General features: G+C 48.5%; 1 protein-coding gene across 1 annotated transcript in view; it reads left to right on the top strand.

The window, feature by feature from the left end:
• The window catches only part of LOC143276240 (uncharacterized), a 52388-nt gene extending 31478 nt beyond the window's left edge, over positions 1-20910 (top strand). Inside the window, exons 7-15 of the mRNA XM_076580715.1 lie at positions 651-735; positions 1008-1185; positions 2529-2713; positions 5304-5456; positions 8009-8098; positions 9644-9772; positions 14882-15483; positions 16759-18081; positions 19900-20910. Of these exons, the coding sequence (XP_076436830.1) occupies positions 651-735; positions 1008-1185; positions 2529-2713; positions 5304-5456; positions 8009-8098; positions 9644-9772; positions 14882-15483; positions 16759-18081; positions 19900-20106 (2952 nt within the window). The 3' untranslated portion in view covers positions 20107-20910. The remainder of the gene's footprint in view (positions 1-650; positions 736-1007; positions 1186-2528; positions 2714-5303; positions 5457-8008; positions 8099-9643; positions 9773-14881; positions 15484-16758; positions 18082-19899) is intronic.
• The last annotated feature ends 6719 nt before the right edge of the window (positions 20911-27629 follow it).

Raw genomic sequence — 27629 nt, 5'->3', positions numbered from 1 at the left:
TGGTGTGTTGTGTGGTGTGATATGTTATGGTGTGACGCAGTGTGATGTGGTATAGTGTGATGAGATGTGGTGTGGTATGGTGTTGTATAATGTTTGGTGTGGTATTGGATGATGTGGTATGATATGGTGTAATATGATGTGGTGTGGTGTGGTATGGTATGGTGTGTTGTAATGTGGTGATGTGATATACTGTAGTGATGTGGTGTGGTGTGTGATGCAACGTGATGTAATGTGGTGTCATGTGATGTGATACAATGTGTTGGTGTGTAATGTGGTATGATGTGTTGTAGTGATTATTTTATATAATGTGGCAATGTGATGTGAATTGTGATGTAATGTGACAGTGTGATGTAATGTGGTAATGTGTGTTGGTTTGTCATAGTGATGTTTCCATATGATGTTGCAATGTGATATAATGTGGTGTGTCGGTGTGTTGTAGTGATGATTTTATATTATGTGTGAATAAAATGTGATGTAATGTGGCAATGTGATGTAATGTGGTGCGTCAGTGTGTTGTAATGATTATTTTATGTAATGTGACACTATGATGTGACATGATGTGGCCGTGTGATATCATGTGGTGTGAGTGCTATGTTGTAATGTGGTGGGTGATGCGGTGTGTAATGAAGTGACTTGTCGCATTTCTCCAGGAGGACACCATGGACCTCAAGGATTTCCTGGAGGAGGCAGCCATCATGAAGGAGATGAAACATCCTAACCTGGTGCAGCTGTTAGGTCAGTACCCACTGTGTGTGTATGTGTGGTGTGTGTGTGTGTGTGTGTGTGTGGTGTGTGTGTGTGTGTGTGTGTGTACCACACAGGCGTGTGCATGAGGAAGCCCCCGTTCTACATTGTAACAGAGTTCATGATGGTTTGTGTGTGGTGTGTGTGTGTGTGGTGTGTGTGTGTGTGGTGTGTGTGTGTGTGTGTGGTGGGTGTGTGTGTGGGGTGTGTGTGTGTGGGGTGTGTGTGTGTGTGTGTGGTGTGTGTGTGTGTGTGCCACACAGGCGTGTGCACGAGGGAGCCCCCGTTCTACATTGTGACGGAGTTCATGACGCATGGCAACCTGTTGGACTACCTGCGGGGCAGCAACAGGGAGGACATTGGCCCAGCGGCCCTCATGTACATGGCCACGCAGATCGCTTCCGCCATGGCCTACCTGGAGGCCAAGAACTTCATCCACAGGTAACCACGCTCACCTGTCGTTTGTCAGGGCTGGTTAGTTCTACGTTAAAGGTCCCATTGTCTTCTACATTCATCCGGGCCACTTCACATCTACAGGTAACCGCCCTCACCTGTCGCTCTTCAGGGTTGGTTAGTTCTACATTAAAGGTCCCATTGTCTTCTACATTCATCCGGGCCACTTCACATCTACAGGTAACCACCCTCACCTGTCGCTCTTCAGGGTTGGTTAGTTCTACATTAAAGGTCCCATTGTCTTCTACATTCATCCGGGCCACTTCACATCTACAGGTAACCACCCTCACCTGTCGCTCTTCAGGGTTGGTTAGTTCTACATTAAAGGTCCCATTGTCTTCTACATTCATCCGGGCCAATTCACATCTACAGGTAACCGCCCTCACCTGTCGCTCTTCAGGGTTGGTTAGTTCTACATTAAAGGTCCCATTGTCTTTTACATTCATCTGGGCCACTTCACATCTACAGGTAACCACGCTCACCTGTCGTTTGTCAGGGCTGGTTAGTTCTACATTAAAGGTCCCATTGTCTTCTACATTCATCTGGGCCACTTCACATCTACAGGTAACCACCCTCACCTGTCGCTCTTCAGGGTTGGTTAGTTCTACATTAAAGGTCCCATTGTCTTCTACATTCATCTGGGCCACTTCACATCTACAGGTAACCGCCCTCACCTGTCGTTTGTCAGGGTTGGTTAGTTCACTTAAAACTGCCTGTTAGCTCCCCTGACTTTCCCCACAGACGCCAAAAAACAAATATTAGAATGTATGAACTGAAAACCTTCAAAATGATCAGTAACATTATGAGTTAGTTGGGGACAAAATATAAAACTTCCCCCCTTCTTATGTTATGATGTGTCACAGTGTGTCATGATGTGTCACCATGTGCTCTGGGTGTCATGATGTGTTACCATGTGCTCTGGGGTGTCATGATGTGTCACAGTGTGTCATGATGTGTCACCATGTGCTCTGGGGTGTCATGATGTGTCACAGTGTGTCATGATGTGTCACCATGTGCTCTGTGTGTCATGATGTGTCACAGTATGTCATGATGTGTCACCATGTGCTCTGGGGTGTCATCATGTGTCACAGTGTGTCATGTGTCACAGTGTGCCACGATGTGTCATGACGTGTCACAACGTGTCATGTGTCACGATGTGCCATGTGTCATGGTGTGTCACAATGTGTCATGACGTGTCACGATGTGCCGTGATGTGTCATGGTGTGTCACAATGTGTCATGACGTGTCACAATGTGTCATGTGTCACGATGTGCCATGATGTGTCATGATATGTCACGATGTGTCACAATGTGTCATGACACGTCACACAGGGACCTGGCGGCCAGGAACTGCCTGGTGTCCGAGGCCAACGTGGTGAAGGTGGCAGACTTTGGCCTGGCACGCCTGATGAAGGACGACACCTACACGGCCCACGTGGGGGCCAAGTTCCCCATCAAGTGGACGGCGCCGGAGGGCCTGGCCTTCAACAGATTCTCCACGCGCTCTGACATCTGGGGTGAGCTGTGCGGGGGTGTTGGGGTGTGGTGTGGTTCAGTGCAGTGTGGTTATTGTGTTGTGTTGTGTGGTGTATGGAGGGCCTGGCCTTCAACAGATTCTCCACACGCTCTGACATCTGGGGTAAGCTGTGAGGGGTGTTGGGGTGTGGGTGTGGTGCGGTTCAGTGCAGTGTGGTTATTGTGTTGTGTTGTGTTGTGTGGTATATGGAGGGCCTGGCTTTCAACAGATTCTCCACACGCTCTGACATCTGGGGTGAGCTGTGCGGGGGTGTTGGGGTGTGGTGCGGTTCAGTGCAGTGTGGTTATTGTGTTGTGTGGTATATGGAGGGCCTGGCCTTCAACAGATTCTCCACACGCTCTGACATCTGGGGTGAGCTGTGGGGGGTGTGGGTGTGGTGCAGTTCAGTGCAGTGTGGTTATTGTGTTGTGTGGTATATGGAGGGCCTGGCCTTCAACAGATTCTCCACACGCTCTGACATCTGGGGTGAACTGTGGGGGGTGTTGGGGTGTGGGTGTGGTGCGGTTCAGTGCAGTGTGGTTATTGTGTTGTGTTGTGTTGTGTGGTATATGGAGGGCCTGGCCTTCAACAGATTCTCCACGCGCTCTGACATCTGGGGTGAGCTGTGCGGGGGTGTTGGGGTGTGGTGTGGTTCAGTGCAGTGTGGTTATTGTGTTGTGTTGTGTGGTATATACAGTACAGTTATTGTGTTGTGTTGTGTGTACAGTACAGTTCTTGTATTGTGTTGTGTTGTCTTGTATATGCAGTTCAGTTATTGTATTGTGTTGTGTTGTCTTGTATATGCAGTTCAGTTATTGTGTTGTGTTGTGTGTACATTACAGTTCTTGTATTGTGTTGTGTTGTGTGGTATATGCAGTACAGTTATTGTATTGTGTTGTGTGTACATTACAGTTCTTGTATTGTGTTGTGTTGTGTGGTATATGCAGTACAGTTATTGTATTGTGTTGTGTTGTGTGGTATATACAGTACAGTTATTGTATTGTGTTGTGTGGTATATGCAGTACAGTTATTGTATTGTGTTGTGTTGTGTGGTATATACAGTACAGTTATTGTATTGTGTTGTGTTGTGTGGTATATGCAGTACAGTTATTGTATTGTGTTGTGTTGTGTGGTATATACAGTACAGTTATTGTATTGTGTTGTGTGGTATATACAGTACAGTTATTGTACTGTGTTGTGTTGTGTGGTATATGCAGTACAGTTCTTGTACTGTGTTGTGTTGTGTGGTATATGCAGTACAGTTCTTGTATTGTGTTGTGTTGTGTGGTATATACAGTACAGTTATTGTATTGTGTTTTCTTGTATATGCAACACAGTTCTTGTATTACAGTTATTATGTTTTTTTAGTATTGTATACATGGAGTACAGTTATTGTATTATGTTCTGTTCTTGCTATATTGTATTTTATATGCAGTACAGTTGTTATATTGTGTTATGTTGTATTTATCTTTTGTCACAACGGAGTTTTTTGTCTGAAATTAAAGCTGCTTTTTCCAGGGAGAGCACCTCGCTAGCAAGAGTGCCATCCCCCACCCCCCCCCAACCCCCCCACCCCTTTTTTTTTTCTTTCTGTCTGCAAGTGGGTTTCCTATCAAAGTGCAGAATTTTGCCATGGACAACCCATTTATTGCTGTGGGTTCTTGTGCATGGGCTAGGTGCATGCTGCACATGGGGCCTTGGCTTATCTTTCGTCTGAATGACTTGAGCATCTTCAAAAAAAGGGTTAACATAATCTTTCCAGGAGATTAAAAGTAATTTTGCATCTTGCGAGCCGCACTGTATAAAACAGCTTTTTCTCAGTCTGGTTCTGCATGATTGAAACAGGTACTGAATGTCTGACACAAATGACTACTGCAGAAGCGTGGACTACATAGTTCCACATGTTCATTCGACATGGTTTCTGGTAATATTACCATCAGTGCTGAAACAGTGATGGAGACCAGTGAGGTCTAACAGGGAAGGGAAGCAACTGGAACAGATGGACATGATGAAGGGAAGGAATTCTGTTATAAAAAAAAAAGTAAAGAAAAAAAAAGACCTATTAGCTTCTTGTCACTCAAAGGATTGATTACAGAATTTCTTGGATGTGTTTCAGTGTGCTTTGGCATGTCCCTCCAGTACTTGTCTGATCTGTTTATCCTCTTATGTCATTCCATGGTGTGTGTGTGTGTGTGTGTGTGTGTGTGTGTGTGTGTGTGTATCATTGGTGCTTTCGCTCGGTAACGTTCTGATTGATAATGATTACCTGGCAATTTTCAGTGTTTGGTGTGTTGTGGGAACTTTCGCCATAGTGATCACATGTTATGTTGTGGTGTTCAGCATTTGGTGTGTTGCTATGGGAACTGTCTCCATAATGATCACATTATGTTGTGGTGTTCAGCGTTTGGTGTGTTGCTATGGGAACTGTCTCCATAATGATCACATTATGTTGTGGTGTCAGCGTTTGGTGTGTTGCTATGGGAACTTTCTCCATAATGATCACATGTTATGTTGTGGTGTTCAGCGTTTGGTGTGTTGCTATGGGAACTGTCTCCATAATGATCACATGACAATGGTGTTGTGGTGTGCAGCCTTTGGCGTGTTGCTATGGGAACTGGCGACGTATGGGATGTCTCCGTACCCCGGGGTGGACCTGACGGAGGTGTACCACCTGCTGGAGAAGGGTTACCGCATGGAGCGTCCACAGGGCACCCCTGCTGATGTCTACATCCTCATGCTCAAGTGTGAGTCACCTCCCTGTTTGGTTGGAGCGTTGCTGTTGTCAGGGAGGAAGGGGGCAGAATGGTGAAGACGCTCAGCTGCCGATGCAGAGTCTGTGAGGGTGTGGGTTCGAATCCCGCTCTCGCCCTTTCTCCTAGGTTTGACTGGAAAATCAAACTGAGCGTCTGGTCATTTGGATGGGATGATAAACCCAGGTCCTGTGTGCAGCATGCAGTTGGCGCACTGAAAAAGAACCCATGGCAACGAGAGTGTAGAGTGTTGTCCTTCAGCAAAATTCTGTCGAAGAAATCCACTCTGATAGGTACACAAATATAACAGCATGCACTCAAGGCCTGACTAAGCACGTTGGGTTATGCTGCTGTCAGGCATCTGCCCAGCAGTTGTGGTGTAACATATAGCATACATGGACTTGTCCACATGCAGTGACATCTCTTTCAGAAACTGAAAGATAGAATACAACTACCACTACCCACTGACCTGTCTGGCTAGGGTGGTCCTACCAGGAGCATAAGCTCCTGTCAGCATGGCCCCAGGGGTCTGTGAGGTGTTGAAGCACCCTGTCACCACAGCAAGGTAGCACTCCTTTGGGTACCTGTTCATAGGTGGTTAAAGACTCGTTAAGGTTTAAAAGGCAAAAGGTCCCATAGTCTTGTATGGTCATCAGGGAAGTGAATTCATATCCACTGTGTCCAGGGCTGGGCACAGGAAGGCAGTGAATTCATATCCACTGTGTCCAGGGCTGGGCATAGGAAGGCAGTGAATTCATATCCACTGTGTCCAGGGCTGGGCATAGGAAGGCAGTGAATTCATACCCACTGTGTCCAGGGCTGGGCATAGGAAGGCAGTGAATTCATACCCACTGTGTCCAGGGCTGGGCATAGGAAGGCAGTGAATTCATGTCCACTGTGTCCAGGGCTGGGCATAGGAAGGCAGTGAATTCATACCCATTGTGTCCAGGGCTGGGCATAGGCAGGCGGGGCCCAGTCCTCTCCTTCCGCCGTTTTAACCTTCCCCAACTGAAGTCAGGTTCCCATTGACACCTGGGTGGTGTGAGGAACATCGGAGTAAAGTGCCTTTCCCAAGGACACAACACCATGCCGAAACGGGGCCTGGAACCCTGGTCACTGGTGAACACTGGACCACAAGTCCAACGCCTCACTGAGTCAACCACAGTGCCTCTCTGGTGGAATGAATGTGTTAAAAAATGTGTTAGGTTTTGAGTAAGTGTTTTTTTCTTCTTATTATGTACAAGGCTGGGATTTTGCAGTTGTATTGTGGTGTGAGCTTTGTCTCTGGAAGTGTTTTGATTGGGGAGGAGGATCTGTGTCCTTGACACTTTCAGTTTGGTGTTATATACTGTACCATGTCAAACTGATGCAAACTAGGCCTATCGGTTTGCTCTGCTTAGCCAAATTTTGCGCGGCTAACAGTGAAAAGACGAGCCGTCTTGCCCGGTCCGCTGTTAGCCAATCAAACGCCTCTAAAAGCTATAAGCGCTGAATCATTCCTTTGGCCAAGGCTCTCCACGCCATCTTGTCAGGTTTACGCTCTGTCTCGTCTTACGCTTTTTTTGGCTATTAAGCATATTCATTTGGCCTTACTTTGCTGCATGCGGCTTGTCTGTATTGTATTCTTACATTCTGTGTGCTCGATTCGACTCGGCCCCCTTGATTCGTTCATTTTTCTCTACCTCTAAGTCGATCCTGTCTTTCCTTTCTCTGTTGGGGGTCGGGATTTTCGCTGGGTGCCTAAGCGCGGGTTCCATGCCTCGTGTGCCATACCACGAAGGCAGGGATCATGATGCTGGGACTGAGACTCGGCACGAGACTCTCCCAGGCCTGGAGCTCATGATTCCTCCCGATACGGACCGCGGCGATGCGTCTTTAGACGCTGATCGCAGAGGTGACTTTCGTACCAGTAAAACGGTCATGAAGGGGACCGGGGGGAAAGGGGTACGAGCGTCGCCTCCCGAGGTGTCCCAGCGCAAGGCAGGGAGAGGGGGGAGTGGCAAGTCCTCTCTTGGCGGTGGGGACTCGCGGCTAGGCATGAACTCCCAAGGGGAGGCCGCGCCTGGCCGTTACCCGGGTCCCCACTCGGAGACGGGCCTCACGGGCCCCATTGCTGTTCCCCCTCCTCCCTTCTCTGTCGTTCAGATTTGGAAACTGATCGATGTCATTGAAGATCAAGTAAAAAGTTATTTTGGGATAGGTTTATATTCTTGAATTTGTATATGGTTTTCCTGAGTTTAAAAAGATATGTTATTGGAAATATGGATTAAAAAGAATGTATGTTTGTTTGTGTGTGCATGTTAAGTCACTGTATATGTTAAAATGAGTATGTGTTTGTGTGTGAATGTGTGTGTGTGTGTGTCTGTGCATATGTGTGTGTGTGTGTTTGTGCATGTGTGTGTCTGAATGTGTGTGTGTGTTTGTGCGTGTGTGTGTCTGAATGTGTGTGTGTGTGTGTGTGTGTGTCTGAATGTGTGTGTGAGTGTGTGTATGTTTGTGTGTGTATGTGTGTGTGTGTGTGTGTGTGTGCGCTGTCACTTCCCCAGGCTGGCAGTGGGACCCTAAAGACCGGCCCACGTTCAAGGAAATCCACTATCAGCTGGAGAACATGTTTGAGAAATCCAGCATCAGTGAAGGTATGCTCCCTACTTTGGCTGCTTCCTCTGTACCCTGACAAGTCATGCACATGATATGGCACCTCGCTGTCACTTTCATCTTCTTCTTCTCCTTCTTCTTCTTCTTCTTCTCCTGCTTCTCCTTCTTCTTCTGCTTCTTCTTCTCCTTCTCCTTCTCCTTCTTCTTCCTCTGTTCCTGGGCTGCGACTCCCATGTTCACTCATATACACATGTTGTCTTGTATGTATATGACCCTTTTTGCCCCTGCCATGTAGGCAGTCGTACTCTGTTTTCAGAGTGGAGGGATGGGGGGTGTATGCTTGCTATCTTGTTTCTTAACCACTTAAATGCTGACATGAATTACAGGATCTGTAACATGGGCGTTTGATCTTCTGCGTGCATATACACACGAATGGGGTTCAGGCACCAGTAGATCTGAACATTTGTTGACCTGGGAGATCAGAAAAATCTCCACTCTTTACCCACCAGGTGCTGTGACCAGGATTCGAACCTGGGACCATCATACTGGTTTTAACCACTCGGCTGTTGCCCCCGTTGTAACTTTGATGAGAATGACTTTGACATAATATGGTATAACATTATCAACATGATCAGTTACTGCTAGCAGCATGACGGAGAAGACTTTTTCCTAGACCTGCAACAAAGAACTACGCAGAATGCAAAGTGAAATGGCAAAACACATAATGTCAGCACAGTCATTTTGGTGTAAACTGAACTTATTTCAGGTGAACAGACAGAAACTATGCGAAAAGAAAAACGCATTTATCTTCAATACTTCTCTTCTTAATGTGTTGATAACAAACACTCAGATTGTGGATTTCTACAAGCCAGGTTAGGTCAAGCAATTTGTTTGATTTTTTTAATGTTTTTTTTAACAATTTATGATACAGTTATTTAGTGTAGTTTTGAGTATTCACTGATCTTGAACTGATTAGTTTTGCTGTTCATCGTGTATCATGCATGAATGTGTTTTAGCAAAACCAAACACTATCAGACCTGTCTTGTAGTGAACATTAGGATTTTTCTGTAACGCAGAAACCAAACACTATCAGACCTGTCTTGCAGTGAACATGAGGATTTTACAGGAACACAGACACCAAACACTATCAGACCTGTCTTGCAGTGAACATGAGGATTTTACAGGAACACAGAAACCAAACACTGTCAACCCTGTCTTGCTGTGAACATGAGGATTTTACAGGAACACAGAAACCAAACACTGTCAACCCTGTCTTGCTGTGAACATAAGGATTTTACAGGAACACAGAAACCAAACACTGTCAACCCTGTCTTGCTGTGAACATAAGGATTTTACAGGAACACAGAAACCAAACACTATCAGTTCTGTCTTGCTGTGAACATGAGGATTTTACAGGAACACAGACACCAAACACTATCAGACCTGTCTTGCTGTGAACATGAGGATTTTGCAGGAACACAGACACCAAACACTATCAACCCTGTCTTGCTGTGAACATGAGGATTTTGCAGGAACCCAGCAATGGAAGGTAACCACTCTAACCTGTGTCTTTCTCCGTCTGACAGAGGTGGAGAAAGAGCTGGAGAGGAACGACAAGAAACAGACCCCGACCTTGACCTCCAAGAAAGGTCGCTCCGGCCCCACCCCCTCCACCGACCCCTCTGACCTCCAGGCTGACCCCGCGGCCATGGCAGGTAGCAGCAGAGTGATGCCCCTTTAGTGGGTGGCCAGATACTGTTTGAAAGAGAGGGGGCGCAGGGCTCAACATTAACTGTGGTGGTGGTGTTTTTTTGGTGTTTTTTTTGTCACCTGCCCAGTCCAGCAAGCCAGTGGAAAATTTGCTTGCCCGGATAGGTTCTGTACTTGCCTGACTCTCACAAATGTACATGCATCAGACAAATGTGCACACCACACACACACACACACACACACACACACACACACACACACACACACAAGGCCTAAAGTCTGCAAACTATCATGGCCTTCTCTCTTAAAAAAAAAAAAAATCTGGGGAAGATATAAGGGGATCAAGTTTTAACGGGAAAAAAAAACCAAAACAGCATGTACATATCATTTGTCTTTGTCAGAGAGAGAGTGCTTGTTTGTTTTTAGGCATCCGCATTGTGTATGTTGGAGTTTGAGTGAAAGTTGAGGGGTGACAGGTGAACACAGACAGACGCACAGAGAGGGAAGGGGGTGCACAGGGACAGGTCTTTCCACTCTGACCCTTCACCACCACTGGACTTTGAACCCTCACCCATCACCTCTCCTGTTACCTTGACCTCCGTCCCTACGGCCATTTGTGTTGTGTCGGTGTAAGAGGAGTGGATGGGGGAGAAGGGGGAAGTACGGAACAGGGAGATGGTGTGAAGAAAGGATAGAGAAACAGGGCAGAGAGTGAGAGGAGGAGGGGGGAGGGGGAAGTACGGAACAGGGAGATGGAGTGAAGAAAGGATAGAGAAACAGGGCAGAGAGTGAGAGGAGGAGGGGGGGAGGGGGAAGTACGAAACAGGGAGATGGTGTGAAGAAAGGATAGAGAAACAGGGCAGAGAGTGAGAGGAGGAGGGGGGGGGAGTACGGAACAGGGAGATGGTGTGAAGAAAGGATAGAGAAACAGGACAGAGAGTGAGAGGAGGGGGAAGTACGGAACAGGGAGATGGTGTGAAGAAAGGATAGAGAAACAGGGCAGAGAGTGAGAGGGAGGGGGGGGGAGAGTACGGAACAGGGAGATGGTGTGAAGAAAGGATAGAGAAACAGGGCAGAGAGTGAGAGGAGGGGGGGGGAGGGGGAAGTACGGAACAGGGAGATGGTGTGAAGAAAGGATAGAGAAACAGGGCAGAGAGTGAGAGGAGGAGGGGGGGGGGGAGTACGGAACAGGGAGATGGTGTGAAGAAAGGATAGAGAAACAGGGCAGAGAGTGAGAGGAGGGGGGGGGGGGAGTACGGAACAGGGAGATGGTGTGAAGAAAGGATAGAGAAACAGGGCAGAGAGTGAGAGGAGGGGGGGGGGGGGAAGTACGGAACAGGGAGATGGTGTGAAGAAAGGATAGAGAAACAGGGCAGAGAGTGAGAGGAGGAGGGGGGGGGGGAAGTACGGAACAGGGAGATGGTGTGAAGAAAGGATAGAGAAACAGGGCAGAGAGTGAGAGGAGGAGGGGGGGGGGGAGTACGGAACAGGGAGATGGTGTGAAGAAAGGATAGAGAAACAGGGCAGAGAGTGAGAGGAGGAGGGGGGGGGGGAGTACGGAACAGGGAGATGGTGTGAAGAAAGGATAGAGAAACAGGGCAGAGAGTGAGAGGAGGAGGGGGGGGGAAGGGGGAAGTACGGAACAGGGAGATGGTGTGAAGAAAGGATAGAGAAACAGGGCAGAGAGTGAGAGGAGGAGGGGGGGGGAGGGGAAGTACGGAACAGGGAGATGGTGTGAAGAAAGGATAGAGAAACAGGGCAGAGAGTGAGAGGAGGAGAGGGGGGGAAGTACGGAACAGGGAGATGGTGTGAAGAAAGGATAGAGAAACAGGGCAGAGAGTGAGAGGAGGGGGGGGGGGAGGGGGAAGTACGGAACAGGGAGATGGTGTGAAGAAAGGATAGAGAAACTGGACAGAGAGTGAGAGGAGGAGGGGGGGAGAAGGGGGAAGTACGGAACAGGGAGATGGTGTGAAGAAAGGATAGAGAAACAGGGCAGAGAGTGAGAGGAGGAGGGGGGGGGGGGAGTACGGAACAGGGAGATGGTGTGAAGAAAGGATAGAGAAACAGGGCAGAGAGTGAGAGGAGGAGGGGGGGGGGAGTACGGAACAGGGAGATGGTGTGAAGAAAGGATAGAGAAACAGGGCAGAGAGTGAGAGGAGGAGGGAGAAGGGGGAAGTACGGAACAGGGATATGGTGTGAAGAAAGGATAGAGAAACAGGGCAGAGAGTGAGAGGAGGGGGGGGGGGAAGGGGGAAGTACGGAACAGGGAGATGGTGTGAAGAAAGGATAGAGAAACAGGGCAGAGAGTGAGAGGAGGAGGGGGGGGGGAGTACGGAACAGGGAGATGGAGTGAAGAAAGAATAGAGAAACAGGGCAGAGAGTGAGAGGAGGAGGGGGGGGGGGGGGGAAGTACGGAACAGGGAGATGGTGTGAAGAAAGGATAGAGAAACAGGGCAGAGAGTGACAGGAGGAGGGGGGGGGGAGAGGGGGAAGTACGGAACAGGGAGATGGTGTGAAGAAAGGATAGAGAAACTGGGCAGAGAGTGAGAGGAGGAGGGGGGGGGGGGAGTACGGAACAGGGAGATGGTGTGAAGAAAGGATAGAGAAACAGGGCAGAGAGTGACAGGAGGAGGAGGGGGAGGGGAAGTACGGAACAGGGAGATGGTGTGAAGAAAGGATAGAGAAACAGGGCAGAGAGTGAGAGGAGGAGGGGGGAGAAGGGGGAAGTACGGAACAGGGAGATGGTGTGAAGAAAGGATAGAGAAACAGGGCAGAGAGTGAGAGGAGGGAGAAGGGGGAAGTACGGAACAGGGAGATGGTGTGAAGAAAGGATAGAGAAACAGGGCAGAGAGTGAGAGGAGGAGGAGGGGGGGGGGGGAAGTACGGAACAGGGAGATGGTGTGAAGAAAGGATAGAGAAACAGGGCAGAGAGTGAGAGGAGGGGGGGGGAGAAGGGGGAAGTACGGAACAGGGAGATGGTGTGAAGAAAGGATAGAGAAACAGGGCAGAGAGTGAGAGGAGGAGGAAGGGGGGGAAGTACGGAACAGGGAGATGGTGTGAAGAAAGGATAGAGAAACAGGGCCAGAGAGTGAGAGGAGGGGGGGGGGGGGAAGTACGGAACAGGGAGATGGTGTGAAGAAAGGATAGAGAAACAGGGCAGAGAGTGAGAGGAGGGGGGGGGGGAGGGGGAAGTACGGAACAGGGAGATGGTGTGAAGAAAGGATAGAGAAACAGGGCAGAGAGTGAGAGGAGGAGGGGGGGGGGGAGAGGGAGGGTGACTGGTAGTCATGTTTGTGCTGATTTGAGTCGTTGACGGCTGTACAGAATGGATGTTGGTTTTTTGTGAATGATGCCTGTCCATTCAGTTTTGAATAACACACAGGAAACTTTGGACTGAAGAGTTAAAGAGGCTAGGGGCGAGGGGGGGGTGGCTGGGGGGGGGGGTGGTTGGGGAGGGGGGACTGGGCATGGAAGTGAGAGACTCCAAGACTTTTTCACTCAGGGATTTGCCAAAAGATTTGAGGGAAAGACAGACAGAGAAATAAACATTGGTGGGTGTCAAAGAGGAGGGGGGGGGGGGGGGTGTGATGGTGAGAGCGACGCTGACTTTGATCACTAGGCCAGTGGGAGGGGAAGGGTGAGGTGGTGTGGAAAGGGGGAATGGTATGGAGATGGGCTCCTATTCATCGTGTGTTCAAGTCATTGCCCTCTTGTGTTAACAACAGACATGCCCCAATGGCCATACGTAACCCCTTTGAGCAGGCACTGGCGGCGAACTTTTGACTTTTGGCCAAGAAAACATTCCGACACGATCAGCAGTGTCAAAACTAGTGTGCTAAACAAAACCGACTTTGCATGGACATAACAACAGTAAATGACGAGAAAACTGTGTGCATTATGTCTGGTAAACAGGTACATGGCCACCAAGTTTCAAGTTGGATAGCTCCGGTCGCTTGGTGTTGTGTGACACCAACAGACAAAGCTGGAAGAAAAATGACCACAGACTGTCCAAAAATAACCGTCAATGGCAATTCACCTCGGAGGTGCTTATCCTAAACATAGCAGCCAATGGCAATGCACCTTAGAGCTTCAAGACAGCTCTCTTCTTTATTCTGCCTAAAGACACTTGACTGTGCCGATCAAAGTCGCAGCTCGAAACATCATTAGTCGGAGAATATATGACATATTGCGTATCGGAAGTACAACCATCAATTTCGAACAAACTACATGCTAATTCTATGAAATGTTGCTTGCCCGGTCAGGCAAGTACCAAAAGGGCTTGGCTTGCCCGACACGATGATCTGCTTGCCCTGGGCAGTTGGGCAGCCGTTAATGTTGAGCCCTGGGATGGGAGGGAAGGGGGTGGGGGTAGTTACAAGATAGTGGCAGCAATGCAGTTATACAACTTGCAGTACAGATGTTTCTTTTATCTTGTCAACATTAAAAGTCAGTCAGATTCTGCATGGCGATTATAGTTTCTCTTGATGTAAATGAAAGATTGGAACAGTTCGAAAAAAGTATGAACAGTGGACAGCAACTGGCTTCAGTTTGAACTTGTGTGTTTTTTTATTTTGTTAATCACTGTAACATTGTAAAACAATTTTCTTCACAATATTTTGTTGAAGACAGTAGCTAAATCAGAAAGAAATGAGGTTCATAAGTTGAGATATATACTTTTTGAAACAGCACTGTTGTTGTGAAGTCAGATGTTAGATCCTTTGGTTATAGTGATACAAAGTGGTGGGAGTGGACAGGGTGGTAACAGTACTGTACAAATGTACAGATGTTATAGGGACAGGCTTTGTGAATATGAAGTAGAGAGGAGAGAGAGGCAATTACATACACAGACACACATGCACGCACGCACACACACACACACATTTTCTCACACGTACTCATACTTACACACACACACACCTTCAATTTCCCCCACACACAAACACACACCCTCTCCAAGCAAACATGCCCTACCACTTCATCCCACCTCCCACACCCCCTCCCCTCCCACAAACACCATCTCCCCCAAACACAGCACAACACATGAGTTCACACAAACTCACTCACACCCTACCTGTCTGCCCCCCCTCCCCCATTCCCCTCCCACCTCCCCCTAGGTCCAACCCCCCCGTCCAACCGCCGTACCCTGACTGGGCTGGAGGACGTGGATCCCAAACTCCTGATGGACAGCCTGGTTCGAACCTCCTCCGCCTCCTTCTCCAAGAAGCGGCCGGGCCCCGTGCCTCCCCGCCGCACCACGTCTGTCAAGGACACCACAACACCGGCAGGCGACCACCTCGACCTTGACCTCGAGCTCAAGTCCCGCATGAAGCTTCAGAAAGCCAAGGTGGATAACTCCGCCGTGTTCGAGGAAGGAGGAGGAGGAGGGGTGGAGGTTGACCGGTCGCCGAAATTGTCCCGGGGGGACGACATTGGAGGGGGAGGCGGGAACAAAAGCGGCGCCGACAACCTGAAGGCGGCTCAGATTGACAGGTCCAAGTACCTCATCTCGGAAGCCAGCGCTCGCAGCGCCACCACAGAGAGATGTGTGCGGAGGCAGGGGGGTGAGGTGGGGGGAGGGGGGCACTACCCTGCCAGGGCCATGCCCCTGCCGCACAGACCTGGGGGAGGAGGAGTGGTGATGGTGGGGGGGAAACCTGCTGGGTCGTCAGACCATCATCCAGGTGATCCGTCCGCTGCAGGGGACGACAGTGAACAGGTAAAGATGATGATGATAGTAATAATTATAATGATAATCATCATACCGATAATCATAAAATATTGATATTACTATAATAATAAAAATCATACTGATAATCATGAAATATTGATATTTGTAATAATGATAGTAAAAAATTAAGAGTAATGATGACATGAAGAATGATAGTAATTATAATCATAATAATGATAATAGTTTTAATGATGACAGTAATATTCATCATCATCATCATCATAATAAACATAATGATAAAATAGAAATTAACAAACAAGGAGGCCAGGAGATGAAATCATTAACAAATAGTAGAGTGGTAACTCTCTCTATTACACAAGGTACACAACTTCAAGTCAGTGCTGCTTACGCTACCGATTCAGCTAGCACACAGGTAAAAGAGATGTGCAAACACAAATTAGCTTTTATTCAAGACTGGCACAGCCTCTTTAATCCACTCTTTACTATTTGTTAATCATTTCATCTCCTGGCCTCATTATTTGTTAATTTCCAGTTGATAAACCACCGAGGCAACCATGTGTTTGTTCTGTATTGTCCATGTGTTCTGTGTGGCTTATTCAGGATTAAAGAGGCTATGCCAGTCTTGAATAAAAGCTAATTTGTGTTTTCACATTTCTTCTGTCTTTGCTGCTGTGTGCACATGTCAGATGATCGGTATAAGGACAGGCCCGGCGCTTCCTGTTTTTTTGAGGAAGTGTCTGGGTTTGTTCCAATGTACTTTTTATTTACCTGTGTGCTAGCTGAATCGGTAGCGTAAGCATCACTGACTTGAAGTTGTGTACCTTGTGTAATGGAGAGAGTTACCACTCTTTACTATTTGTTAATAATGATAATATAGTAATAGATAATACTCAGTACTTACAAGGTGCAGACTCCCTATATAAAAAAACAACAACAACAAAACACACACACGCACACACGCACACACACACACACGAACACACTACACACATAAACACACACACACACAAACACACACAAACACATACACTCACACTCACACACACACATACACACACACACACACAACACAACACCCCCCCCACACACACACACTCACACACTTTCTCTCTCTCTCTCACACACACACACACACATACACTCACACACACACACACTTTCTCTCTCTCTCTCTCTCTCTCTCACACACACACACTCACACACACACACTTTCTCTCTCTCTCTCTCTCTCTCTCTCTCTCACACACACACATACACACACCAACTAACCCCCCTCCCCTTCCACCTTGACCATCACCACAGGTGCGTGTTGTGGGAAAACTGGACGTGGCCAACGTGTCGAAAGCCATCCACCGCTACGGCACCATCCCCAAGGGTGTGCGCATCGGGGCCTACCTGCAGTCCCTGGAGCACGACGCCAATCACCACCACCCCCACAACGACACCACCACTACCACCACCGTCCCACCTGCAGACGACCAGGACTCCGGCACTGATCGGGACAGCGTGGCTTCGTGTCCCCCGGTCGTGTCAGAGGCTGTGGGGGATGGAGGGGGGACTGGAACCCTGACCCCCGGCTCCACGACGCTGGGGACTACGGATGACTCTGACCCTGGCATCAAGCAGGAGCACAACCTCCGACCCTCGACCTTCATCAAGTCACACTCGCAGCAAGGCTTTGGGGAAAACCTGGTGGTGGGTGGGATGGTGATGGGAGGGGGTGTGGGCATGGGGGTACACTCACAGTACCCCGGCATGGTGCACCACCACCACTACCACCATGGGAAAGCGGATGGTAGTGGCGCAGACTCGGACTCGAACCGCTACGAGGCGCCCTGGGGGGACATTTTCGCCGCCCACCACCGACCCCCCCCTCCCCACACCCCCTCCGGCCACAGACCCCAGTCATCAGCGGCAGGGGATGGCGTCATGATGACCATGTCAACATCGTCGACGATGACAGCGTCTGCCAAACCCAAACCCAGCCCCAGGTTTTCGCGGACGTTGGGTGGTGGTGGTGGGGGCGGTGGGGATACAGACCCTGCCCACGTCCACTCCACGGGGAAGGCGGGCGGAGGACAGACCTCCACCCCTGACACCAACGGAAGCCACTCCCCCCACCCCCACCCCCACCACCCACACCGACCGACCAGTTTCTCCGGCGCCGATCGCAGCAAGTTGGACTTCTCCAACTCCCCCAACAGCCTGTCGTCCTTCCGTACTTTCGGCAAGCCCGGCGTCACCAAAGACACAAACCTGGACCTGGTCAGCGCGGAAGCCATGCTGTCGGCCGCCACACACTCGTTGCAGCTTAACTCGACATCATCAGGAGGAGGGGGTGTGGGGGAAGGGGGCGTGTACAAACCGGTTCTCTCCCTTACTAAAGGAGCCGTGCTTACCGCTCCCCCCTCTGCCAGCAGAACTGCTGACCCCATGACCTTGTCGCTGATTGGCAGGGATGGGGAGGGTGAGGGGGGTGGGGGTGAGGGGTCGTCGTCGTCGTCGTTGCCCCAGGTGACGCTGGGGGGGATAGTGGAGGCGTCTGAACGGCTGCGGGGCAGCGTGGACAGGCTGGCTGTGGCCGGGAACAAGACCAGCACTAACTTCATGATGCTGTCTGATGAGGTGAGGGGGGTGGGACGGAGGGGTGTGTGTGGGTGGGGGGTGGGGGGGGGGTTGTGTGTGTAGTGCATTGAGTGTGTGTGTGGGAAGGTGGGGAGGGTGTAAGTGTAGTGTGTGTGGGGTGTGTGTGTGTGAATGTTTAGTGTGTGTTTGCATGTGTGGTGTGTATGTGTGTGTGTTGTGTATTGAGTGTGTGTGTGGGGAGGGGGGGTGTAAGTGTAGTGTGTGTGTTGGGTGTGTGTGTGAATGTTTAATGTGTGTTTGTGTGTGTGTAGTGCATTGAGTGTGTGTGGGAAGGGAGGGAGGGGTGTAAGTGTAGTGTGTGTGGGGTGTGAGAGTGTGAATGTTTAGTGTGTGTTTGCATGTGTGCAGTGTGGTGTGTATGTGTGTGTGTTGTGTATTGAGTGTGTGTGTGAGGAGGGGGGGTGTAAGTGTAGTGTGTGTGTTGGGTGTGTGTGTGAATGTTTAATGTGTGTTTGTGTGTGTGTAGTGCATTGAGTGTGTGTGGGAAGGGGGGGGGGGGTGTAAGTGTAGTGTGTGTGTTGGGTGTGTGTGTGGATGTGTAATGTGTGTTTGTGTGTGTGTAGTGCATTGAGTGTGTGTGGGAAGGGGGGGGTGTAAGTGTAGTGTGTGTGTTGGGTGTGTGTGTGGATGTTTAATGTGTGTTTGTGTGTGTGTAGTGCATTGAGTGTGTGTGGGAAGGGGGGGGGGGTGTAAGTGTAGTGTGTGTGTTGGGTGTGTGTGTGGATGTTTAATGTGTGTTTGTGTGTGTGTAGTGCATTGAGTGTGTGTGGGAAGGGGGGGGGGTGTAAGTGTAGTGTGTGTGTTGGGTGTGTGTGTGGATGTTTAATGTGTGTTTGTGTGTGTGTAGTGCATTGAGTGTGTGTGGGAAGGGGGGGGTGTAAGTGTAGTGTGTGTGTTGGGTGTGTGTGTGGATGTTTAATGTGTGTTTGTGTGTGTGTAGTGCATTGAGTGTGTGTGGGAAGGGGGGGGGGTGTAAGTGTAGTGTGTGTGTTGGGTGTGTGTGTGGATGTTTAATGTGTGTTTGTGTGTGTGTAGTGCATTGAGTGTGTGTGGGAAGGGGGGGGTGTAAGTGTAGTGTGTGTGTTGGGTGTGTGTGTGGATGTTAGGGGGGGTGTAAGTGTAGTGTGTGTGTTGGGTGTGTGTGTGGATGTTTAATGTGTGTTTGTTGTGTATTGAGTGTGTGTTGTGTATTGAGTGTGTGTGGGGGGGTTGTGTGTGTGTGTGTGTGTGTGTGTGTGTAGTATGTTTCAGCGTATGTTGAGTATGTGTTTAGTGTATGAGGTGTATGTGTATAAGATGTGTATGTGTGTAGTGTGTGCAGTGTTTGTGTATGAACTGTGTATGCATGTAGTGTGTGTATAGTGTGTTGCATTATGCGTGTAGTGTATGTGTAGTGTGTTACATTGTATGTTGTGTGTGTGGTGTGTAAGTTGCGTGTTTGTGTGGTGTGCATGAGAGTGTGTATGTGTATTTTTGAACACACACACACACACACACACACACACAGAGCAACTCACAACGTACATACAACTCATACACTGCCCACATACACACTATATACTATGCACACATATATCTTACACACACTTACAATTACACACACACCACACACCAACAGACAACATACATACTGCAAACATGTATCACACACACACTTACACACACACGCACGCACGCATGCACGCACGCACACACACACACACACACACACACACACACACACACACACACACACACACACACCCCAGCGCACTAACACTAAGTGACTAACATCACCCTGACTACCACTCCACCCAGGTTCAAGCTTTCCACAGGCTGTGCGGTCACTACATCGACTCTCTGCCACCCCACGCCAAGTTCCACGTCAGGGAGCTGTTGTCTCGCCTCCTGGCCCACAGCCAGAGCCTCAAGACTTTCTCCAGCTCCTCGCCCTCCGCTGGTGCCTCCCTGCTGTCTGATCTGCAGGCCACAAACCTGGACATCCTCACCTTCATCCAGAGATGAGGGTGGACCCTCAACATCCTCACCTTCATCCAGAGATGAGGGTGGACCCTCAACATCCTCACCTTCATCCAGAGATGAGGGTGGAACCTCAACATCCTCACCTATATTGAGAGATGAGGGTGGACCCTCAACATCACCTATATTGAGAGATTAGGGCGACCGCCGCTGTGCTGTGGTTGTGCCAGAGTGGTTGCTGTGATGCGAGAGCACACGGTGTGTGGTATGATTCAGTGATAACCTGTCACATGCCGTGTCCTGCGTCCTTTGATTGTGTGTGAGGTCTGTGTGGAGTGGTTCATTGCTGACCGACCACACGCTGTCACCCTGTGATGTGACCGAATGGCAGTGGATCAGACCCTGTCAGGCTCTGTGACTGCAAGGGAGGCTGGACTTTGTGATGTGATGCCTTGTTGCCAGGCCGCATCCTCTCTCACTCTGACTCTGTATGTGTGGACTGTGTGTAGTGTGGTTGGATGACGTAATTCTCTCTGTGTGTAGGTGTGTGTGTGTGTGTGTGTGTGATGTGGTCTTACAATGACAGATCAGATGCCCTGTGGTTCTGTGACAATGTACAGTGTGTGCACACTGTGTGAATGACTGGATGGTTAGACTTGGAGATCACACCCCCTCTGTGAGTGTGTGTGTGAATGGATTGTGTGAGCTGTGCGATGGTGACGGTCAGCATTGTGAGTGTGTGGATTGTGTGAGTTATCTAATGGTGATGCCACGTCATCTGTGGCTGTGTGTGGGGATTCTGTGACTTCTCTGATGGTGACAGACCACATCTGTGGCTCTGTGACTAAAGGCGTGCGTGCGCCAATGGCTGCTGCCTCTCTCCTTTAAGGGGTGGGGAGGGGTGTGGGGGTGGTGGTGAAGGACCGCTGTGGTCTGTGGCCTTGATGATGGGTTGTCGACCAGCGCACCTGTGTAGTGTTGTGTGTGTGTGTGGGTGGATGGGTGGGTGGGTGAGTGACAGCTCTCTGTCCTGTCAGGTGTGTGGGTGAGGTGATAATGTGGTAAGGTTGTAGTGGGGTAATTGGTAAGGTTGTACTGTGGTAAGGTTGACCGTCACTGTGGTAAGGTTGCACTGTGGTAATGTTGTAGTGTGGTGTTTGATAAGGTTGTACTGTGGTGAGGCTGTAGTGTGGTAAGGTTGTACTGTCACTGTGGTAAGGCTGTAGTGTGGTAAGGTTGTACTGTCACTGTGGTAAGGCTGTACTGTGGTAAGGTTGTACTGTCACTGTGGTAAGGCTGTAGTGTGGTAAGGTTGTACTGTCACTGTGGTAAGGCTGTACTGTGGTAAGGTTGTACTGTCACTGTGGTAAGGCTGTAGTGTGGTGAAGTTGTAGTGCGTTAAGGTTGTTCTGTCACTGTGGTAAAACTGAAGTGTAGTAAGGTTGTACCGTGGTAAGGTTTCAGTGGCTTATTGTGTTCTCAGGCATGCACATGATGGCCTTTCGCCTTTTCTTCCCCCTGTAACCATGACAACCATTAGAGGTTAAAAGGTTAATCATGACAGCTATGGTACATTGTTGACCCTTTGACTGCTGAGAGGGCTAGAAATTCCCAGACAGTTGTTATCTATCCTTGGGACAAGATGACAAAGAACACCCTACTTGTCTCTTCCTAATTTATATTTCCCCTTCCTGAGCAGAAGACAAAGAGATGGTTGATAAAAGTAACCACAGACAAGTAGAGTGAAGGCCAAGACAGCAGACATGATGAGTAGAGTGAAGGCCAAGACAGCAGACATGATGAGTAGAATGAAGGCCAAGACAGCAGACATGATGAGTAGAGTGAAGGCCAAGACAGCAGACATGATGAGTAGAGTGAAGGCCAAGACAGCAGACATGATGAGTAGAGTGAAGGCCAAAACAGCAGACATCACGAGTAGAGTGAAGGCCAAGACAGCAGACATCACAAGTAGAGTGAAGGCCAAGACAGCAGACATCACAAGTAGAGTGAAGGCCAAGACAGCAGACATGATGAGTAGAGTGAAGGCCAAGACAGCAGACATCACAAGTAGAGTGAAGGCCAAGACAGCAGACATGATGAGTAGAGTGAAGGCCAAGACAGCAGACATGATGAGTAGAGTGAAGGCCAAGACAGCAGACATCACGAGTAGAGTGAAGGCCAAAACAGCAGACATCACGAGTAGAGTGAAGGCCAAGACAGCAGACATCACAAGTAGAGTGAAGGCCAAGACAGCAGACATCACAAGTAGAGTGAAGGCCAAGACAGCAGACATCACAAGTAGAGTGAAGGCCAAGACAGCAGACATCACAAGTAGAGTGAAGGCCAAGACAGCAGACATGATGAGTAGAGTGAAGGCCAAGACAGCAGACATCACAAGTAGAGTGAAGGCCAAGACAGCAGACATGATGAGTAGAGTGAAGGCCAAGACAGCAGACATCACAAGTAGAGTGAAGGCCAAGACAGCAGACATCACAAGTAGAGTGAAGGCCAAAACAGCAGACATGATGAGTAGAGTGAAGGCCAAGACAGCAGACATCACAAGTAGAGTGAAGGCCAAGACAGCAGACATCACAAGTAGAGTGAAGGCCAAGACAGCAGACATCACAAGTAGAGTGAAGGCCAAGACAGCAGACATCACAAGTAGAGTGAAGGCCAAAACAGCAGACATGATGAGTAGAGTGAAGGCCAAGACAGCAGACATCACAAGTAGAGTGAAGGCCAAGACAGCAGACATCACAAGTAGAGTGAAGGCCAAAACAGCAGACATGATAAGTAGAGTGAAGGCCAAGACAGCAGACATCATGAGTAGAGTGAAGGCCAAGACAGCAGACATCATGAGTAGAGTGAAGGCCAAGACAGCAGACATCACAAGTAGAGTGAAGGCCAAGACAGCAGACATCACAAGTAGAGTGAAGGCCAAAACAGCAGACATGATGAGTAGAGTGAAGGCCAAGACAGCAGACATCACAAGTAGAGTGAAGGCCAAGACAGCAGACATCACAAGTAGAGTGAAGGCCAAGACAGCAGACATCATGAGTAGAGTGAAGGCCAAGACAGCAGACATCACAAGTAGAGTGAAGGCCAAGACAGCAGACATGATGAGTAGAGTGAAGGCCAAGACAGCAGACATCACAAGTAGAGTGAAGGCCAAGACAGCAGACATCACAAGTAGAGTGAAGGCCAAGACAGCAGACATGATGAGTAGAGTGAAGGCCAAGACAGCAGACATCACGAGTAGAGTGAAGGCCAAGACAGCAGACATCACAAGTAGAGTGAAGGCCAAGACAGCAGACATCATGAGTAGAGTGAAGGCCAAGACAGCAGACATGATGAGTAGAGTGAAGGCCAAGACAGCAGACATGATGAGTAGAGTGAAGGCCAAGACAGCAGACATGATGAGTAGAGTGAAGGCCAAGACAGCAGACATGATGAGTAGAGTGAAGGCCAAGACAGCAGACATGAAGAGTAGTGTGAAGGCCAAGACAGCAGACATGATGAGTAGAGTGAAGGCCAAGACAGCAGACATGAAGAGTAGAGTGAAGGCCAAGACAGCAGACATGATGAGTAGAGTGAAGGCCAAGACAGCAGACATGAAGAGTAGAGTGAAGGCCAAGACAGCAGACATGACAGAGTAGAGTGAAGGCCAAGACAGCAGACATGATGAGTAGAGTGAAGGCCAAGACAGCAGACATGATGAGTAGTGTGAAGGCCAAGACAGCAGACATGATGAGTAGAGTGAAGGCCAAGACAGCAGACATGATGAGTAGAGTGAAGGCCAAGACAGCAGACATGATGAGTAGAGTGAAGGCCAAGACAGCAGACATGCTGAGTAGAGTGAAGGCCAAGACAGCAGACATGATGAGTAGAGTGAAGGCCAAGACAGCAGACATGATGAGTAGAGTGAAGGCCAAGACAGCAGACATGATGAGTAGAGTGAAGGCCAAGACAGCAGACATGATGAGTAGAGTGAAGGCCAAGACAGCAGACATGATGAGTAGAGTGAAGGCCAAGACCAGCAGACATGATGAGTAGAGTGAAGGCCAAGACAGCAGACATGATGAGTAGAGTGAAGGCCAAGACAGCAGACATGATGAGTAGAGTGAAGGCCAAGACAGCAGACATCACAAGTAGAGTGAAGGCCAAGACAGCAGACATGATGAGTAGAGTGAAGGCCAAGACAGCAGACATGATGAGTAGTGTGTATCACATCAAAGTGGAAACTGGAGGTGGGGCTGGAGGTGTTCTAAGTGAAAGGGGAGGGTGGAATGAAGTGTGAGGGGTCTGCACTGAAGCTGATTAGTCAGTCGTTCTCTCACCAACACAGTCGCAGACCGGTTGACCACAGGGCAAGTGGAGAGAGCGTCCCATGTGTCTTGCCAGAAGGTTTAATTTTGAGCCGGGCAGTAGGAGGGTTGGCTGTTTCAAGCCCCAGCTGAACTTGGTGGGGTGAGATCAGTGTGGCACAGGTTTGAAATATGCAAATACTATATCTTGTCAGCTTATCACTGGTTTCCATGGTTTTGATAAACAGACGAAATGCAGTCCCAAGAGGAAAAGTCCAAATAGAGAATGGCCACTGACATCCTGACCTGTAAGTTCTGTCTTATCTCAGTGAGGTGACATCCCTTCACTGTCATCCTGATCTTAAGTTCTGTCTTATCTCAGTGAGGTGACAGCCCTTCACTGACATCCTGATCTGTAAGTTCTGTTTAACCTCAGTGAGGTGACAGTCCTAAACCGACATCCTGACCTGTAAGCTCTGTCTTACCTCAGGAAGGTGACAGTCCTTCACTGACATCCTGACCTGTAAGCTGTCCTATCTCAGTGAGGTGACAGCCCTTCACTGACATCCTGACCTGTAAGCTGTGTCTGATCTCAGTGAGGTGACAGCCCTTCACTGACATCCTGACCTGTAAGCTGTGTCTGATCTCAGTGAGGTGACAGCCTTTCACTGACATCCTGACCTGTAAGCTGTGTCTGATCTCAGTGAGGTGACAGCCCTTCACTGACATCCTGACCTGTAAGCTCTGTCTGATCTCAGTGAGGTGACAGCCCTTCACTGACATCCTGACCTGTAAGCTGTGTCTGATCTCAGTGAGGTGACAGCCCTTCACTGACATCCTGACCTGTAAGCTCTGTCCTGTCTCAGTGACGTGACAGCCCTTCACTGACATCCTGACCTGTAAGCTCTGTCCTGTCTCAGTGACGTGACAGCCCTTCACTGACATCCTGACCTGTAAGCTGTACCTGATCTCAGTGAGGTGACAGCCCTTCACTGATGTCCTGACCAGTAAGTTATCCTATTTCAGTGAGGTGACAGCCTTCACAGACCAGTGTTTCTTCAGCAGCAGTCAAAGGGAAAGCTTTGTACTGGGGGGACTTTGTTATGAACACAGAACTAACAGAGAGAAAATGATGAAAACTGAATGGGTGTTTCTCCATTACCATTCATCATGTGGACATCTCTCAACAGCTGTTGTTGTGTTGGATTGTCTCATTGTGTGCTCATCAGGTTCTTTCGTTAAATGGGTTGGGTGTTTTTTTTTATCTTCTTTTTATGCCATCCTTTAAAATAAGGTGCAACCCAAAAGGGCTGGTTGAAAAACATTGTTTGGAAATGGTTTGTATCTGATGGTTAATTGTAGTTTTGTTTTGAAGTGAACTATCCATTGAGCAAGATAACAAAAGGTGTGTTTGTGGGGGTGGGGTGGGGGGCAGATTGTTTGGAAAGTTGTTGTGAAATCAAAGTCTGCTGATGAATGAATGTAAAAATACTCCCTGCAGATAAAAAGTGAGTGAGTGAGTGAGTGATGCTGTCTTGTGGGTGATTATGGATGGTGGGGAATTGTGTACTATTGGAAAGTAACGTGTGTGTGTGTGTCAACAGGTTTGTGTGTGTGTGTGTTGATCATCCATGCCACTGACTCTAATAAAAGATGGTTCTTTTCCTGATCACATCTTACAGAATGGTAACAACTATTCATACAGGAAAACTGTTTTGAGTGGAATTCATTCAAATATTTCATTTTAAGAATTTGTAATTTTCTGCCTACATGGCTGGGTAAAAATGGTCGTACACGTAAAAGCCCACTCATGTACACGTGAATGTGAGAATTGCAGACCATGAACAAAGAAGAAGAAGGAGGTAATGTTCTCCTGTCCTCCAAGTTTTTACACACTTACATGCACACACACACACACACACACACACACACCATTTGTATCACAAAAAGAAAATGATTTTTACAGAAAGCTTTTTTCACAAAGGCTCATGACTTTTTGTATAGTATTTGGAGATCATTGTTATAGGCTTGTTTCACAAGGGCTCATATATATATTTTGAGTATATTTTACACAAGAAATTCGCAGATATGTATCAGATAAATGGCATGAAATCCTAAATCATATTGTGAAAATAGTGGCTTTGTCTACACATACTTGTGTGTAGTCAAAGCAACTAATTTGACAGTTTGTAAATAGCTATAGATATTCCTGTAGACTCACTGTGTGTGCTGATAAATGTGCATACCTGTCAACATGACGGTAACATTTCTGCTGATTGGCGACATCAAGGTCCGCATGCCAACGAGCGAATGACTGACAAGAACGGGAGGAAGGGCCGTGAAGATTTCCCGGAGACAAAACAACAACGACGATCTTCCACCACCCTCCCTCCCTTTCTTCCCCTCCCCCACCCCCTAGATCTCTATGTCTACCAACCCGTTAGCTGCCTTTTTCTCCATTTCTCTTCCCGCCTCGTCGTCGTCGGCGGTGGCCAAGATTGTGCGCTGTGACGACCTTGCTGCAGGGACTGTTGTGTGTGTTCACATCACGGACTGTGTGATTCGTTGAGGGCTTGCCTGTCACTGTTCCCACGTGGTTCATGTGTTGTGTTGTTGATGCGTTGGCGTTAGCTTTACTGGTGGAGGCTGAAGGCTTGGTTGGCCAGCCTTCCTGGCGCTTTCTCTTTCGACTTGCTGATTTTTGGGGGTAGAAAGCGGTGTTCATGTTCAGCATTTTCCTGTCAAACTGTTCACAAGACATTGCCTTTTTCAGTCATGAACGAACTCACCCGTGAAATGTTGTTACTTTTTGTGTGTGTGTGTACGATTCTTCATGGTTTTTGTGAGTCGTCCAGCGTGATGACTCTTGTTTTAAGAGTGAATGTTTTCGGGGGTAGCAACGGAAATTGCTTTTATCCATTGTGAAACGTGTACTTTTCTTTTCTTTTTCTTTTATCAACCTAATGTTTGTGTGTGTGTGTGTGTCTTTCACCGTATGTCTTTCGGTGTATTTTTGTGTGTGCATGATTTGTTGTGGATGTTGTGCATACTTCTCACCTCTGTGACGTTTTCAGACACTGGTGAATGCCAGGACTCTGTTGGTGCATTTCTTGTCACATTTTTACATGCTGATTCCTTTCTGCCTTGTGGTATCAGTGATATCCGTGATATTGGAAATAGAGATTTAAAAAAAAAAAAAATTTTTAAGACTCCACAAACAGTTAACAAATTTGAAGTTTTTTTTTTTCTTCCCTTTTTTTCTTT

The sequence above is a fragment of the Babylonia areolata genome, chromosome 31 (assembly GCF_041734735.1).
Source record: "Babylonia areolata isolate BAREFJ2019XMU chromosome 31, ASM4173473v1, whole genome shotgun sequence".
Taxonomy (NCBI): Eukaryota; Metazoa; Mollusca; class Gastropoda; order Neogastropoda; family Buccinidae; genus Babylonia; species Babylonia areolata.
Note: the sequence above shows the minus strand (reverse complement) of the source record. Positions and strands in the feature narration are given on the sequence as shown.